General features: G+C 43.4%; 1 protein-coding gene and 1 long non-coding RNA gene across 2 annotated transcripts in view; both read left to right on the top strand.

Annotated features, from left to right (window-relative positions):
- Nucleotides 1-348: 348 nt before the first annotated feature.
- On the top strand, nucleotides 349-10,201 carry NPTX2 (neuronal pentraxin 2). Its single transcript, XM_023937136.2, has 5 exons — nucleotides 349-935; nucleotides 2,313-2,529; nucleotides 5,560-5,804; nucleotides 7,321-7,500; nucleotides 8,573-10,201. Exons 1-5 carry the CDS (start codon nucleotides 486-488, stop codon nucleotides 8,798-8,800), a joined length of 1,320 nt encoding a protein of 439 aa, XP_023792904.2. The 5' UTR covers nucleotides 349-485; the 3' UTR covers nucleotides 8,801-10,201.
- A 589-nt stretch (nucleotides 10,202-10,790) lies between these two features.
- Nucleotides 10,791-18,116, top strand: part of LOC147650058 (uncharacterized) — a 53,053-nt gene continuing 45,727 nt past the window's right edge. The window contains exon 1 of the long non-coding RNA XR_015277434.1: nucleotides 10,791-10,974. This is a non-coding gene — a long non-coding RNA (uncharacterized LOC147650058). The remainder of the gene's footprint in view (nucleotides 10,975-18,116) is intronic.

Genomic DNA, 18,116 nt, shown 5'->3' on the forward strand with positions numbered 1-18,116 from the left:
GCTCGGCACTGCTTGCATCACCTCGCGACGCTGGCTCCAGTTCTGACCCGCTCCATACAGAGAGAGACTGACAAAGCCAGAGCGGCTTTGATAGAGACCACCGAGGATGGAGCCGAGCTGTTCACCAGGGACAGGGGTGTCAGCAGCCACACGGGGGGGACGGGACGGGACGGGACGGGACGGGCTGGGCACGGCGGGCACGGCCGGCCCCGCTCCCGGTCCCGGAGCGCTCCCGACCCCGCGCCCGCCCGGCCCCGCCCCGCTTGACGTCAGCAGATCCGGCAGCCAACCAGCGCGCGCGGCGCGAGCCGGGCTCCGCCTCCCGCGCCCCTCGCTGCCCATAAATGCCGCGGCCGGCGGCGGGCGCGGGAGCGGCGTGAGGGGAACGGGACGGTTCGGACAGGACGGGGCGGCGGGACCCGCTCCTGGCACCGCGGCTCGGCGCCGGCCGCTCCGCCGAGCGGGCGCTCCGCTCGCCAGCCGGAATGCTGCTCGTGGCCGTCGGGTTCCTGCTCGCCGTAGCTGCGGGCGGGCGGGGGTCGCCGGCCGGGGAGCAGGAGAGCCCGCCGGGCAGCCGCTTCGTGTGCACCTCGCTGCCGCTGGACGCCGCCGGCACGGGCTGCCCGCTGCCCCCCGTGCCCATGCAGGGCGGCGCGCTGCCCCCCGAGGAGGAGCTCAAAGCCATGGTGCTGCAGCTGCGAGAGACCGTCCTGCAGCAGAAGGAAACCATCGGGAGCCAGCGGGAGGCCATCCGGGAGCTCACCGGGAAGCTGAGCCGCTGCGAGGGCGCCGACGGCAAGTCCGCGGGGGCGTGGAAGAACGACGTGGGCAAGGGCAAGGACACGATGGGCGACCTGCCACGGGACCCGGCGCAGGTCATCGACCAGCTGAGCCGCACCATGCAGACCCTGAAGGACCGGCTGGAGAGCCTCGAGGTAGGGCCGGGCAGCGGCGCGGCTTCACGTCTAGCGGGCACTTCGGGCACGAGTAGTGCCCTAAATCCGTGTGGAGATAGATCCAAACTGGCCCAGCCCCGGGAGTGAGTGGCTCGGTTTGGCTTGTCGTGTTCTCTTGGTTATTTATCTCATCTCTTTAATGGTAAAAACCGTAAGGGGCTGCTCTTGAATGTGTTCTTCCACTGTGTGCGGGGAGATTATGGTTTCCCTGCTTGTCACCAGCTTAGGTTCTGTATTAATAATGTGCAAATCTCTCTTTCTGGGGATGTGACTTCATGTGGTTTGAGGTACAAAGCTGACGTCTTGGGCAGTAAGACCTCGGCATATGGTGCTGAACAGGCCAGTGGTAATGAGGAGATTGTGTTGGGCAGATGGTACAGACAAGATGATGTACTCAGGGCTGACATAGAATAAAAAGAGCCCGATTCTGTGTGCCTCTGAACAGAAAGGAGATTTGGTCCAAGCCCACCGATGAGTGATTTCCATGAGCCTTTGGACAGTGCTCATGGTTTGAGTGCTGCTCATGCAAATGTTTCGTAGAGAGGATTCTCAGAGGATTTGTGTTGATGTTCTGCTTTTCGCACCCTGAAAGCCTCGCATGTGCTTCTGCTGTCCTCCAGTCAGTGCTGATGTGAGGATGGTGAGTAACTTCTGAAAGGCTGTTTTGTGAGTGCTGCTTTGCAAGTGCAGTTCTGAATGAGCTGTTAGTATTACATCCTTTTATTACTATTGCTGTCCTTCTGAAGCATCCTTTTTAGCGTTGTAGAAGAGAAACTCCACTAGAATAACATGGTAGGTGGAAATGTTGTTTTTTCAGTATCTTTAAAGATACCAGTGTTACTTGAGAGTATGAGGTGCCTCTTTTTTCAGTTTGAATAAGAATACTTTCACTGGTTAATACTTAGATTGATCTAAAGAGCATCTTACTTTGGTAAATCTGCTTTCAAAGTAACTTAATTTTAATCTAAAATGAAGTGGTAGTTCTTCTCTTTACATAGGTTGGCTGTGTCACTAACAGTAAGTAAACCAAAAATTGACCAATGTACCATGTGTTTGCATAGTAATAGACATCAGACCTGCTCCCTATATTGATTTTATTGAACTTAAATTTATGAAAACTCCTTCATATAAAGTGCTGGAAACGATTAACAAAGGTGCCCTTTTGTTTCAGGACCTGTTTAGCTACAGTGCTGATAAAAGCAATGAGTATGACAAATGCTCAAAAGCAATACCTCTTCTGTACTTGCTGGAGAGCTCCATGATCTTACTTTCCTCCTTTGAACTGGGAGCATATCTGCATTTCACAGTTTGTTTCAGGAATGACAATTTTTCCCCCCTCCCCGCTTTCCCCTAAAGCACCAGCTCCGAGCCAACGTGTCCTATGCAGCCCTGCCCAGTGACCTGCGGGAGATGCTTCAGCGGCGGCTCGGGGACCTGGAGCGCCAGCTCCTGAGCAAAGTGGCCGAGCTGGAGGATGAGAAGTCTCTGCTTCACAATGAGACCTCAGCACACCGGCAGAAGACAGAGACAGCCCTGAATGCATTGCTAGAAAGAGTGTCTGAGTTAGAGAAAGGTAATTGCTCTGATTCTAAACACTTTCCCCATCCTGATGAATTTTGTTTACTCCTTCCTTCCAGAGCAGTAGACTAAATTGTGAGCCTTGAGGGAATGACATTAAGGTACTGGGCTAAATAGTAGGTGACAGTGCAAATACTTGGATTCTCCTTTTTCTTTTATCTCAGGCTTCTTGCTTGACAGGCAGTTGCCTGGCTTTGGCTTCCTGTCTCTTAATTTGGCATGTGTGGGTGGCTAGGATGAAACTCTTAGTGTTTGTGGGATGGAAAGATCTGTAAGGAGGCAAGTGGAGATAGGAATAAGTATGGCATGGGTGTAAATAGCTACATAATGTCAAGCGTACATCTGAGTAGAGCTGCCTTTATTTGGACTGAGAGTCATATGGGCTAAATTTAATTAGCACAACTACCTTTCATGTAATTAATGGCATTTTATACCAGCTTTGTTTCCTGCTGCTTTGGAAATATTGATGGTGGCCTTTCCTTTTGTTACTGGTTATGACTTTGGGTAGCTGCAGATACTTGAATTATGCTCTATTCCAAGCTTACAGCCTTCAGAGTTTACAGTAGATTACACATGGTCCACTGGGGGACACTCTCGTAATCCTAGTCATTCATTTCTGATTCGTGGCTTAATTATTACTGAGATCTCTCTGCTTGAGTAGAATCTGTTTATTTGAATTACAAATGTCTGTGGAATTGACCTAAAGCACAGAATTCTTTCTGTATTGACTCTATACACATACAGAGTGATCTGTATAGGGCTGGAGTTGTAGTAAATATGGGTTCCCAATCTTCAAATTATTTTCCAAGGTGAGTAACTCTGCTTAAATGGATATGTCTTCCAAAAGGTACAGACATGCATATCTCATAAATTTAGAAATGCAGCCTAATGGACCCATGTGAGTAGTACTGTATCTATTCTTTTTTTCTAAAAAGAGTACAGGAGAGGGGAAAAGGAGGAAGAGGATTTTCTACTGGCTCTGACTTTTAGTATTTCTTGAGAGTCAAGATAAAGCCTAACCAGCAACTAAAGTTATGGAGAATTAGTGGCCTGTTAATGTCTTATGAGTCAAGTATAGATAGTCCTTGTCTCTGAAAGATGTGACTCATATCAGAAAGAGAGTGGTGGGAGAGCAAGAATGTGTAATTCAGGCTAAAAATAACCTGTTCCCACCTTTATTTTTTGTGTGGGGAGTGAGGGCTGTCTTAAGTCTCCAAGGAAGTGAAGAATTTGGGACAGGAACCAAGATCCAGCCTTTCTTTTACTTGTGTAACTTGCTCTCTATTACTGTACAGCTTAGCTGTTCTGGTTCCTCTGCCAAATCAAAATGAGGGTAATAATGATGAAAGAACTTAATTTTTTTGTGTTTTAAATACAGACAATATTTGATCTGGCCTCATTTGAAAATAGTATTTTTGTTGTGCTTTTATTTAAAATGCAGTATTGTTCAGCATTTCTTCCCTACAACTAACTAGAGTGTCATAAGCTCCTTATCGTCCTGAGACTAAATAGAAGAAAAAGATTACTTCGAGGTGACATTCCAACTCTTGGATTTTATCTGTAGTTGTGACAGCTGTTTTAGTTACCAATGGGACAGAAGAATTTAAAACTTTTTCATCTATTGTGGTTCCCAAAGTTTTCTGTTAATTCCTTCACTGATTGTCTCAATTGGCAGCAGAAGATGATGCAGTAGAAAAAATAGGAGGTAAAATCCTCCAAACAGTAGTGTCTGTACTTCTGTGTGATTCCTAGCTGTGCTGGAGGTACAAACAGATAATTTACTATGTCTAAACCTATTTTATCTCTCTGAAAGGGAATAACAGTATTTTTTGTCCATCTAGCCCAAAAATAATTGCTCTTTTAATGGGGTATGTTTCTGTTTTTCCTATGTGAGATTGGTTGTAGCAGCCTAATGGAGGTTGTTCAATACTAACCCGAAGGCCCTGGTGTTTTTTATTTGCTTACCACTTAGAACATTTCAGGTCTCTAAGGTTCCTCAAGACAGATTCAAGCAAAAGAGAAGCTTTTTCTTCTCCCACCCCCTCATTCTGTGATAAATGCAGCCAAAACACTTCAGTTCCTTCTGAGAAGGGGAACTGAGAGAATGCCAATGGCTTAAAAAAATACATATGAGAATTATGGCAACCTTTTGTGACAGCAGCTTTTCATCTGGACTGGAGTGTGAAGCTTGGCAAGGGGATTGAATTTGTTTCAGAAATGTGAGCAAAGGAAATGAGTGAGACTTAGAACAACAGACAGCTAAAAAGTTGAGGGTGACATTACCACAGAACTCTGGAGTTCAATTTGTGGCAAAATGTGGGATTTATTTCTTTATACTTAGAGAAAATTACTTATGAGCATTTACATCAACTCTATGATAGATTATTTCAACTTCAGAAAGTTTTGGTCTTAAGGGTTCTCAATTTTGTAAGCATGTCCCAGAATATTTCACTGGTTTTTATCACTTTTTTAGAAAAAGATCATAGTTTCTGCTTTTATGTTAAATCAAGTGTCTAATCTTCCCATAGTTCATAGCTTGATACTTTCACATCACTGAACTCTTCAGGTCTTGTCCTGTTCAGATGATGGGACAGAAATCAGTTCTACTGAATGTAGCTGCTTTCTGGACTATGTCAGTGTAGTCTTATTTCAAATTTGCTGCTCAAAATGTGAGTGTTAATCTTTGTTAGCCTGAGATATTAACACAGGGATTCTTGTGTAACAGGAATAGGAAAGAACTCCTGGTTGTGAAGCACTGTGATGCTTTAATAATGAGCATAGCAGAGAATCCATTTCACTGACAGTAAATGTCTTTTAAACTGGTTTGAATTGTTTGAAATAGGGAGGCCTCCAGCAATGAACTAGGCAATGAAGATTGTCTACCAGCTATTCTTTTGCTCTAAATGAGCAGAAATAAACAATTATCACAATGTGGATAATCTATATGCATTTTTGTGTGCAGCAAAATCAACATTCAGTAAATACTACTTCAATTAAGTGTTTGTTTTGCTCCATGTGACTCTAGGTAACAGTGCATTTAAGTCTCCTGATGAATTCAAAGTCTCCCTTCCTCTTCGCACAAACTACCTGTATGGGAAGATCAAGAAGACTCTGCCAGAGCTCTATGCTTTCACTGTGTGCTTGTGGCTGAGGTCAAGTGCTTCTCCTGGAATTGGCACTCCGTTCTCATATGCTGTTCCTGGGCAAGCCAATGAAATTGTCCTCATAGAATGGGGGAATAATCCGATTGAGCTGCTAATTAACGATAAGGTGAGACTTGATGAACTCTTGGTTGTCAGCATAACCTGAACAAGGCCTGACCCCTTTGCACTGACTCCTTCTCTCTGAGAGAAGCCTTTGAGGTGGTGCTGTCTGCTCTTGTTTCCTTGCTGATTGCAGGTTCATAAAAGCACTTGCAACAGATGTTAAGTTGTACAGATATTTGTGTCTTGAGATCTAGCAGCTTGACATTAGATGTGCCCTCACTTGTGTTGTCTGAAGTTACAAAGTTACAAACAGGTCTTGGCTTCTTGTTATTTTGGTGGTGTTTTTTTGTTTATGAAACACAGGCAAAATTTGAAGCCACACTATTGCAAGACCTTTGAGATCTAAGGCACTTTCAGCATTTCTGGCTTTCTAGTTGTAGAATTTAAAAATGTTAAATGAATTTTGTAGAAGACAGAATAAAAGTCTCCTCATAATGGTCTGGTTTTGTTATGCTTAGTGAGTGAACATCAGCTTAAATACAGTTTTCCAGACTTTAGATACAACTACTTCATACCACTGATGGTTTCTGACCAGCTTGGAGAAAACACTGAAACTTGTAATTTAACCAGTATTTAAATACTTCCTTTCTCCCCATCTTCAGTTAGGTTTCCTGGTAACTCACTGCTCTCTGAGGAATCAGGTGTTTGCTACACAACTCAAGTGGTTAATCTTGTAGCTGATTATGGACTTCTAACAGTTCTATCATCCTCCCAGATCAATAACCAATTATTTTTAATGGTTTGTGGAAGAGAAACAAACTTGAGTCTGCTTATCTTTAGCTATAACTTTTTTCTTTTCAATATAATGTCTGTAATATCAATATTCTGTGATGCTTTTATTTCTTCCACATCACAGCCCACTGCACTTGTGTCTTGATGTTGACCTGGGAAGGTTTTCAGATTAAACTCCCAAAGGAGCGTAATTCCTCCTTGTTGTGAGGTTTAGGGAACAGTTCCCACAAGTTCTCCTGGTAGCAGACAGATCCATTTGTTAAAGTTGTTACTGCAGATGGTGCTGGCAAACCTCAGATCTTAAGAGGAACTTAATGTGAGCATTGGATGGAATCTCACTAAGCCCAAATGCCACAGATTAATGTGCAGGATGGGGGTTGGTCTCTTCTCCCTATTATCAGGCAACATAAAAAGAGGAAATGGCCACAAGTTGTGCCAGAGGAAGTTCTAATTGGATATGAGGAGAAATTTCTTCACTGAGAAGGTTGCAAAGCACTGGAACAGGCTGCACAGGCAGAGGTGGAGTCACCATCTCTGCAGGTATTTGTAAGAGGTGTAGATGTGGCCTTGGCAGTACTGGGTTAATGTTTGCACTCGATGATCTTGGAGGGATGTTCTAACCTAAATAATTTTTTGAATCTGTGGAATACTGCAAAGTATGATGTGGACTAACTCTGGCCTCTATAAAGTTTTTGCTTTTGAGGACACAGTAAATACTGTTCCTCTTTACATGTTGGGCTTGAACTACTAGATTTGGGTTGCCACATGTATTATTCTGGTTTTTGTAGGTTGCTCAGCTCCCTCTCTTCATCAGTGATGGAAAATGGCATCATATCTGTATAACATGGACAACCAGAGATGGAATGTGGGAAGCTTTTCAGGATGGAGAGAAGCTTGGCACTGGGGAGAATCTTGCTCCTTGGCATCCAATTAAACCTGGAGGTGTCTTGATCCTGGGTCAGGAACAGGTGAGTGAATAACAGGATTTTCCAGGGTTTAAACAAAATCAAATCTCCCCAAACAAACAAGAGATGTGAGAATTTCTGTTAAACACTTTGTCTTGTTGCATACACAGTTTCAGAGACTGAAACAAGACAACAAATATTTAATGAAATTAAAAAGAAATTTAATGAAATTGTGTGGCTCCTGGCTTCACATTATTTCTCTACCTATATTATACATTTACTAAAAAAAATATTGTAACAATTAGCAGGAAATAGCCTTTCTACAGGATTCCCAAGTTCACAGTTGGAGCAATGAAAAATTAGTTTTGTCTTGATGTTGATTTTAGTAGATACTTATCCATGACATAAATGACAGAAAGGCAAGTTCAGTGTCCAGATACACTCTGCAGAGCAGATGCTCTAGCTCACTAGTGAGTGTCTGGCAGGTTTCCTTCATCTCTGCCTGCATTGTGCTGGGTTCTGTCCTGTGCTACCAGTTCCATGTCAGTGTGATCACCAAAAATGAGAGATTTCTGTCCTTGGGCAGTGAGTGGAGCAAGCAAACACTTCTAGGTTTATGTAGTGGCAGTTTAAATCACACATTTGTTACAGCCAACAAAGCCTGGGTGTTTAGACCCAAAGATAACATCTCACAGCCCCTGCAGACAATTGGGCAAGGACTGCAGTTATGGTTTAATCTATAGCCATAAAGCTTTCAGGGTAACCTTACACTGTTCTGTGCAGTTCTTGCTGGAGTTGTCCTTTGCTAAGCTTGCACAGTGGCTCTTAAATTAGCCTTAAAGTTTAAAGCTGCCTTCCTGCTCTCCTGCTCCAGGGCAAGGTTGGTTATGTACAGCCTTTTTGTGGTGTTTGCAGTCACCACTGTTTGCCCTCAGTTTTTTTGTCACAGTTCAGGTTGGAATTTGTCACTGAATGCCTTGTTCAATGTAACCCTTTCAGAAACCTGAATTTGTTCACCTCTGTGACCTAACTCTGCTCCTCTCTCTAGCAGTGGGGCTGGGTGGGGAGGGACTTCAAGTTTGAAGAAGAAAACACCAAAATAACCGTCTCATCTAATCCTGTCATGTGCCTAAAGGACACAGTAGGAGGAAGATTTGATGCAACTCAAGCCTTTGTTGGGGAGATGAGCCAGTTCAATATATGGGACAGGGTCTTAAAAGCTGAAGACATCATGAATATTGCCAACTGCTCTATCAACATGCCTGGCAACATCATCCCCTGGGTTGATAACAACGTGGATGTGTTTGGAGGTGCTACTAAATGGCCTGTGGAGACATGTGAGGAGCGTCTGCTTGACTTGTAGCTGTGATCACTTCCCATCCAAGTGCCCCCTTTAGTAGGACAATCTTCTGTGCAATCTGAAGCACTTATTTTTCTTCTTGCCCTTCCCCAGTCTTAACTCCTTGAAAGAATAATAAAAAAAAAAAAGAGTAAACTGCCTCAGTGCAAAGATAGCTGCTAGTTTGGGGCATTGAGCCTGGCTATGAAAGGAACACTTCTTGGCTAGAGCAGCCCTTGCTTTCTCATGGCCTGATCCAAAAGTACCCTTTGGCCTGCAGAAACTTTTTGGTTGGGCCTGAGCTGCTTCTGCAGGGAGGGAGAACAGTGTGCACACTTCACTTTCATGTTCATGATAACGTGTAGTGCTGGCAGCACCAGGATTTACAGACTAAATGTGAGCCCTTCCTTCCAGTCTATCATTTCCCATGTGAAATGAAGCCATTCTTTTTTAGCCCTTTTTAACAAAAAATAAAAATCACTTAATCCTTACACTGCAGTGGTTATGGTGCAGCTATGGGTAGAGCAGAACAGCCACTGTCTGAGTGCAAGGCTTTTGCTTTTTAATTTGCAGATTAGAAATCCTTATTTTATGATAAAGAGATGATGTATTTGAGACACATTGTACCAGCTCAATTTGAAGAAAGGGCTGTTTATTCAACACAGCTCCATTGAAGCAGAGATGCTTCAGGTGAGATTCTGTCCCAAAGCCTGTCCTTTGCTAGCCAGGATCCCAGCATAGGTGTGTGGATGAAAGATTGTACTTGTATTTTCTGTAGGCTGAATGTACTGAATTCCTAGTGACCTGGCTTGTACTCTTTTCTCTATTGTTTCTCTCGCTTCAATGTCTTTATTTTTTTAAATATACAAGCTGTGATTAAGTGAATTTCCATTTTGTTTTGCTTTGAAAGGCCTTTTTATGAGCAAGTGCCAAAGTTCAGTTTCTGCTTGCTGAGAATTGCTATCTATTTTTCCAGCATAAGTCTTCTGCACTGGTTTATATGTTATTATAATGGTCCTATGTAATATGGAAACGTGCTGCTTTTTCAATTCTTGTTGACTGTCTCTTCTGTAAGCACTGGGCTGACTACAATATTTTTTTATCATTTTCTCTCAATATTTTGCAAACAATGTTGCTGTTTCCTTGGTGTTGATGTGACTACTTGGTTTGTGGCTCGCAGATAGCAAATGCACTGTACTGGGAAAGAGAATACTTTTGTTATTTAAAAGAAAAAGAATTTAAAGGGGGGAGGGGGAATTTATAAAGCTAAATATCATATTTTATTTTTCATATGTTTGAATTGTAAGAATAATATGGTGACAGTCCCATTTGTAGGGTAAAGTTACATATTTCCATGAATATGTAGTATGCTGTTCTTAAAAGAAAATTCTTATAATGAACTTTTAATTAAAATGCACTGTAAAATGAGTCTCTTAATTCTTTTATAGTCACACAAGACACTGAATATTCTCTCTGCTGTCTCTCTAGACTGGTAGGAGTACAGTCTTGTAAGAAGTTTTCTTTATTCCCTAAATGCCTCAAGTGTTCTCATTGTGATTGGCTTTAAAATACACAAACACACTGCACTCCCAACTTACAACAGCACTTTCCCTGCCCTAAGGAAAAAACAAACCACAAAACTCACTTCATATCAAAAGAATCTGTGTTGTGAGGTGAGGAAAAGTGTGAAATTCTCATCTCCCATGGGCTGGTGCCCAGAGGAGGCATCAGCCCTCCAGTCAATCCACCTTTATTTATCAGGTTTTTTCAAAAGAGGCTGGAGGAGTTAAACTCTGGAGTTCCACATATTTCACTTTGTTCTTAAAGGTGCAGCAGTGAAATTTCTTGGATACTTTTGAATGTCCAGGAGCCTGTGTGGGTGGTGGAGGCTGCTGTTTTAAACACCAACTCCGTGTTTGAGCTCAGGGCTCGCTTGAGGGAGATCTTTGCACAGCTGTTGGCCATGTTCATCTTTATTCAGAGTTATTTAAACACACTCATAGCCTTTAGCCATATGCAGCTGAGTAAGAAGCCTCACCTGCATGGGAAGGTGTTAATGGTGGGGGCTGTACTTTGTTGGGTTGGCTTGGTTTTTCTCATTAAATAGTTCAGATGGTTTGGATGGTTTCAGATGGTTGGAGGAAGGTTTTGGTTTGTTGGGGTTTCTTTAGACACTGGTTCTTTAGTTTAAGCCAAAGGTAAGGTATGTTTGTTTCATTATTTTTAATATGTATATATGTATGTACACATATATCTATAATTATTTTGTGCAGTAGTACCTTTGCATTAAGAAAAGATGTGTTGATTTTTGTACCTTTATCTTGGGAGTGGAAAACCATGGCTCTTACTCTGCTGCTCCACATCCTGGAAGTCACATGTTTTATATGAATATATAAGCAGATGGCAAAACAGGAGTAAATATTACCACATTCCAGCATCTATATTGTTTATGGAGTGTGGAACTGACAACACAACCTTCAGTTCCCAAAGTGCTCTGAATGCACAGAAGTAATAACTTATGGGAAGTTGAGTGACGGCACTTGGAACATGCAGTAGTGCAGATTTCTGGAAAACGTGTTTTTATTAAAACCAGGCAGAGTTGGGACTCCTAAAAGCAGTATCAGTGACCCCTGCAATCCAGCATCGTGGGAGCTGTATTTGGCCAGGTCTGCAGGTGCCTGCTGGGCTGTGAGTGCTCCTCAGTCTCTACTGCGCCATCCTCTCTGTACATCCTTGGTGCATTGGCTGTTGGCTGACAAGTTGAGCATTTGGTGTGTTTAAATCCAGTTATATTTCCTCAAAGACAAGTTATTTGCCTATATGCCTGGCCACTAGAAACTGTACTTATCTTGTGTTTTGAGTTTGCTTGATGCCTGTAGGTGTAGTGTAGACACACTTGGTGTCTGTAAGTAGGGGGAGGAGGGTCACCTCTGCCTCTGGGACCCTCTGTGCATGGGAGAACAGCTCCTGGAGCTCCAGGCAGCTTTTGGCTGGGCTGCACTTCCTCACTGAACTGCTGGTTTAGGTCTCAGAAATGCAAGGAAGACCAGCAAAGCTCTACTCCCATTTTCACACACATTTCCCCAGTGAGTGAGTATATGGGACTACCAGGGAGAAGCTGATTCTGTTTTGCTTTAGAGACCTGATTTCCCTCAGGCCTTTCCCAAAGGTGAGAAGCAGATCCGTAGTGATGCTGCTGTGTCGTATTAGGCTTTTAAAGCTGGCACTTTCTCAATCGGGGTAATGGTTGTACTAAAAAATTGCTGCTGTAACTATAGATTAGATTTATTTCTTCTTTGCAAATGGCACCTGACTCTATGTGTAAGGATTCTTTATCCAGCTGATTTTAGTTATCCAGGTTGGGAGGGATGATCAGCCTTCTTCTAGTGCATCATCCTGAATCCTGCTAGGAGTGCAGAAACCCTAAAAAGAACCACTGGTCTGGCTGAGGCTTCTGCCACAGATGATGATCCCTTGATGCTGCTTAGAAATCTGAAGCAAGACACAGCAAGTGCCCTGCTGCTGGAGAGTCAGGCACTGCCAAACTCCTCCAGAAATGAAAGGTCTCTCTCGGTTGCCAGGGAATCTGGCTGGGGGTTGAAGGTGATGTGGGATTTTTCCAGAGATCTTTCACCAAAAGATCTCTGGATCTTTTTTTCCACTTCACAAAGAGAAAGTTGGACCTTGATAATGTTCATGGTTAGCTGTGAGGCTTAAATAATACATGAGTTTTTCAGAGCTAAAAATCTTCTAGAAAGAATTGAATTAATTGCCCCCCTGGCTATAGCTGTTTCTAAAAGGCTGTGCTTAGGAAAGTATAAATTTGCACAAAGAGTTCAAGGGGCCATTTCTTTCTCCACAGGAGGGCTGAGCTGATGTTTTGGCAAAGCTTCAAATACAGAAGCTCCTGATGGCTTGATGCCAGCGAGAGAAATTGTTTTATTTTTTAAGGATGCTTTGGTGTTTCACCTGTGCTGGCTCCCAGCTCTTGGCACTGCTGCTCCCAGGGGCTCCTGTCACGGGAAGGATGCTGAGTGTTTGTGGTACCCACTTGTTCCCTCGCTGCCACTCCACCTGTCCTGAGTCTCAGGGGCAGAGCTGACCTCGCCCAGGGCTGGCTGGAGCCTCTGTGGCACTGGGTGTGCTTCCCTTCTGTGCTAAAAGGTGTTTGCAAGAGGCTTGCCCTGGTTTTCATGTCACCAAGCTGTTCCCAGCAGCAGTTCTGGAGTGCTTTTTAAGAATAAGTACTGAGAAAAGTAACAATGGCTATTTCTTAGGAGGATTTTGGTGGTTTTTAAGGTACCAGATGCTCTTTCACATTTTGTCTTTCAAAACACTTAAACCAGCTTATGAGAAACTTTAAATCCTTATGTTTCTGTAACAGAGTTCATCACCCAGGCTTATCTCTGCTACTGGAGGTTGCTCTGCTGACCTCACCAGATGAAAGGAAACCTCTTTAAAGGGCAACCTCATTTATTAAAAACAGGATGTTACATCTTCTAGGTAACAACACTAGCTAAGCAGGGGATTTATAACTTTCCTTTTGTTTAAATGCTTGATTTTACTTGGTGTTGGCTGTTGATTTGCAGTGGGAATCCTGATGAGCTGTCCTGCTGTGGCTCTAGAATGGCTGTTTTTCCTGTATCAGGCAGCATGTTTTTCCTCTGGTTTCAGAGGGCACAGAGCAGGCAGCTGCCTCCTCCCTGGTGCAGGGTTGGGAAGAGATTGTCCTGTGCAGCTTTACTCTGTCCCTGCAACTGCAAAAGGGTCTGGGAGATGGGATCTGCACTGACTTTTATGTGAGATTTCCCTGCAGGAGATATTTGTGTCTGAAAAAAACAGGACAGACCTAGATTTGCTTTCCAGGGATGGTGTAGCTCACAGGAATGAGCTGTGTTTTAGGCTAGGGTTTCTTTTCTTTTTACTTTTCTTTTTTTTTTGCTTTCCTGCTTTCTTTATGGTAAATTATAAACGGTTGATAAACACCTGTAATAAAACAGAGATATACATGGGCAAATCATCCTTTTTTTCCATTAAAGAAAGCTGTTACTTACTGTGTAGAGAGTACATATCCTCCTAAGAGATCAAATTATTTATGGCAGTGCACTAATTAGCTTTTTCGAGGCTTCTAAGGTCTTGCAGATACTTTGAGCTCCAGGGATAGCTGCAGTAGGTAAATCTCTCTGCATGAAGGATAATTTCATGTAACTGGCCAACAGCTGTCACTATGTGCTTCAGACTTCTGGCCTGTGGGGAGCTCTGGTCAAGTGGAACCCTGGCACCTACAAGGCTTTGCAAGGGAGTGGTCACCACCGGCTGGTTGGGTCACTTTGGTGGCCACAGGTATCCAGACAATTTAGGAGGCTCCCAGAGCTGGTTTGGCCTTTGTTTTCACTTGTGCTGCCATATTAATTGTGAGGCTGTACCTGCACTGTCACCTGCCCATCCTCACTGTCAGTTTGGTTGCAGGGAAGAGCAGATCCAGCTCTCTCCTCACAGCAGCTCCAGGCTCTGTTCAGAAGTATTTGGCATTGTTCAAGTGTGCTGCTGTGGTTACTTAGGCACCACTGACTGCACAGGTCAGCTTGGAAGAGCTCTAGACAAGTGTTTGGGACAGAATGCAGCTCTTGCTTGTTAATTTAAGACCTGGCACATTGGTTTGAACACACTACATGGGGGATAATGTCTTTTTTTCGCTACGTTTGGGATTTGTTAAAAACATAAGAAAAATATTGCCTTGATGTGAGCCCAAGCAGTGACAGTGGCTCCTGCTGAAAATAGCAGCCAGCCTATTTGTTCTGGGAATTGCCTGGAGGCTGGTGGGGCTCTGTGTGCACAAGGGGAAGGAGGATGCACAAAGTCTGGGGAGGAGCAGAGCCCGAGGGGGGCTGGCTGCCAACAGCCAGGGCCCATCTGAGCCCTGGGGACAAGGGACTGGCTCTGGCACCTCAGGCTGCCCTCGGATGGCTCAGGGAGCCACAGTCAGCTGCTCGCTCCTGGAGCCTGTGGTTGGCATTTTCAGGGCATGGAGATACAGGGAGCTGCAAGGATGACCTGTTCAGGGCTGTAGCCATGATTTTAATCTTCCAATCCTGTTCAAATCAGCTGGATTGGCACGAGGTGTTGTTTAGGTCCCAGAAACTCAGTGACATCTGTTCTGTACTTCACCATGAGCAGAGTTTGAAAAGGATGACTTAAAGAGACTTTTGAGATGGGTAGTGGTGCCCTCAGTAGGCTGTGCCCTTTAATGTTCTTCGGATTACTTTATGAGAACTGAATATGCCTGATTTTCTTTTTCTGATTACATTGAAGGCAAAATTTCCATAGACTTGAATGGGAGAACAGTAAACTGTTTGAGACAAGTCTGAACATGCTGGTAGAAATGAAATAAAAAAATCTGGTGTGACTTTAAAGCTATTTTTAAAAACACAAGCTGGAGCGGGTTACTCTGAATCACTGGAGTCTGTTATGCCTTTTTTTAAAAAAAAATTCTTTTCACTCAGTAATTTTAAGGACACAGTGAGAAGGCAAGTTTTTAACGATGGGTTATATGTGTTAAAAGGGGGAATGTGCTAGCATTTGCTGAGCACAATAAATAGTGCTGCCAAATGAGCAGGTCCCTTTTCTGATAAGGCAAAACCAAAAATTGTGGATGAGAATTTATACCAAGTCATGTCAGAAAACAAGAGAGGGTGGAGGATTTATTGCTTTAATTGAATTATTGGCTTTGCTATCTTCCTTGAATGTTTATGTGTGAAACTGGGTGTTGCTTGGCATTTGCAGACTAAATCTTGGGCAACATTTTTGGTGGATGTGTTGTGTTGGGCATTGTCTCCCTCCTTCTTGCCCATCCTTCACCAGCTCTTGGGGCGAGTTTCTGGCAGCTGAGGGTAGGACTGAAAATAAAAGTAGTTTACCTTCACTGTCATAGGTAATGGCAGAATCTTGCTAATATCTCTTGGCTTGTGTCCTGGTTTTCCATTCAGTGCTTTAACTCAAAGGCTGGGCATCCATATACTTGTTTTTCCATTGAAGGGTGCAAATTTCAGTGGTGTTCATTGAGCTAAGAAGTAGAAGTTCTTTTCATGTAGTTAGTTATTTTTCTCTGTTCATGGTAGCAGACTTCTTGCACTTGAAGAAAGACAGGGATCAGGTTGAAACAGCATAAACTATTTGAGGGGAGATGTGGAAGGAAACTGTGACCATGGCAGTATGTGAGGTAAGTGGAAAGCTCTGTCTAAGTTCAGCAGTGGATGTTGGAAATAATGTTTGTTGTGATTGCTGTAGATATGGAAGGAACCATCTTCCCCCTGGGCTTTGGCAAAAAGTCAGGTTTGTATTTTGAGAGGCTTGGCTGCACCAATGGGCTTCAAATGTTTTTTTCCCCATTCTTCTGTCCTGTGAGGGGTGTGTGTATCAAATGCCTTTTTGTTGCCAGAAGGACAATTATTTATTTTTCCAGATGCAGACAGGAGTGCTCTGGAGCAATCTGAATTAAATGCCAAGGTGAAAAAGTGTTGCTGTAGAAACCCATGTCAGACTTACAACTGGCTCTTGTATGCTTCTGGGGATATGTTACTGATAAAGACTCTCCAGCTATTTCTGTTTTTCAGTGATGTTGAGAAATGATTCTTCAAAGTTGTTTTTTAGTAGATGTATGCTACTGTTCTAGAAAGGCAGGGAACTGACTGTATGATGGGATGATCAGGAATCTTCTAAAGCTCTGGGAACCATCCACTGGCTTCAGAGGGCTTTGGATTTAGTGTCTCTGTTCACTGCAGTCTATGCAATATACAATGTGTTGCATCCCAGGTTTTTTTTTAACATCCAGTGAGGACTTGTTAATGTGGGAAGAACTCCCAGAAAACTTTTCCATAGCACTGCCTTCTCCTTTCTGCTCAGCATACAAGGTTGTTGATGACAATAGTTTATGAATTCTGTATCTTGAAGAGCTGGCAGAGACAACTCGGTCCTAAGACATTGCTGTGGTACTTCCTCAGCATCCCTTTGATGCCTCTGCATGTTCTTGGATTAGCAATGCTCTTGTAACACTGCACGGCACAAATCCAGTTACATGAGCTCTGTGTTATTTGAGTGTACTCTGAGCAGCATTTCAGACTTTATTAAAACTTTTCTGTATGCATTTTGGCTTTGAAAAACTGTGAGTTGATTCAATTAAGAGCTATGCTAAGGGATATAGTATTTGCTAATGTATAGTTTATCTCTGAAGTTGCTGCCTCACTGAAATGATATTGGTTTTGGTGACTGAGACTTGCCTGTTGACAGCCTTGTCAGTTGAAAGCATTAGAAGAGAATGAAATTATACTCTGGGCCTTGCCCCAGATGGGAATTGATGTAATATTTTAGACCTCAAAATGATGGGAGTGTAACAGAACAACATGACAACATCAAGATTTATTAGTGCTGCTTTGGTCTTGGCTTTGGGTCATCTCCTGTCTGCAGAATTCCTGTTGATGTCCCATCTGGATTTATATAGAAATTGATGGTAGGGTAAAGCTCTCTGATCCTATCAGCTCACATTTGCAACATTTTCTGTTCTGGATGTGCTGTGAAGGGCTGGAAGCACCACTTGTTAAAGCAGTTAGCAGGCAAGCAGAGGAGAATGCAAGGTCAATTTAGCACTTGCAGAATTTAAATTATTTTCTGGATTGGAAGGGTGGGGGAAGGAAATCAAAGCCCGTCTCTGAGTTCAGCTATGTTTCTGAAACAGTCCCTCAAGAGATAAAAGTACTTGAATAGAGCCATTAAGCTCTAGTTTGCTCTATATTTTGCTGCCATAATTGTTGCAGAGGTCATACTTAAATGCACACAGTTTGGGTTTGATGTCTGTGTTCCTCAAAACACACACAGTTGTTGAGAAAAAGGAAACTTCAGTGTGATTATCATTGCTACTGAGAACAAGCAGACGCAGTGTCCAAATCTTAGTCTAAGAGCTTTTTTGGATTCGTGTATCCAAAGGTTTTGTGTCCCCTGAAAGACTTTGTTATCCCAATACTTCCAACCGGTACAAAAATCAGGACACTGGTACCTGCTACAGCTTTTTTCTGCCTTCCTTATTTAAGCTGCTTGTGTCATTACAGTTTTTACCCACTGCAGGTGCTGAGAACTAAAACCGGGGGGAAGCTGCACACAGACTAGAACATCAGGAATGAGGGAGTCAGGGAGAGTCCTTGAGCAGGACATGCTCAAGACCTGGGCATACAATCCACCCCAAAACAGAGATTTTGGGTGCAGGTCACATAAATTAACTTCCAAACGGGGTTGTGTGCTTTGGGCATCCTCTCTATCCTCTGTACCCACTGGCTGCCTTGCCCAGGTG

This window comes from Cyanistes caeruleus, chromosome 17 (assembly GCF_971803275.1).
Source record: "Cyanistes caeruleus chromosome 17, bCyaCae1.hap1.1, whole genome shotgun sequence".
Lineage (NCBI taxonomy): Eukaryota > Metazoa > Chordata > Aves > Passeriformes > Paridae > Cyanistes > Cyanistes caeruleus.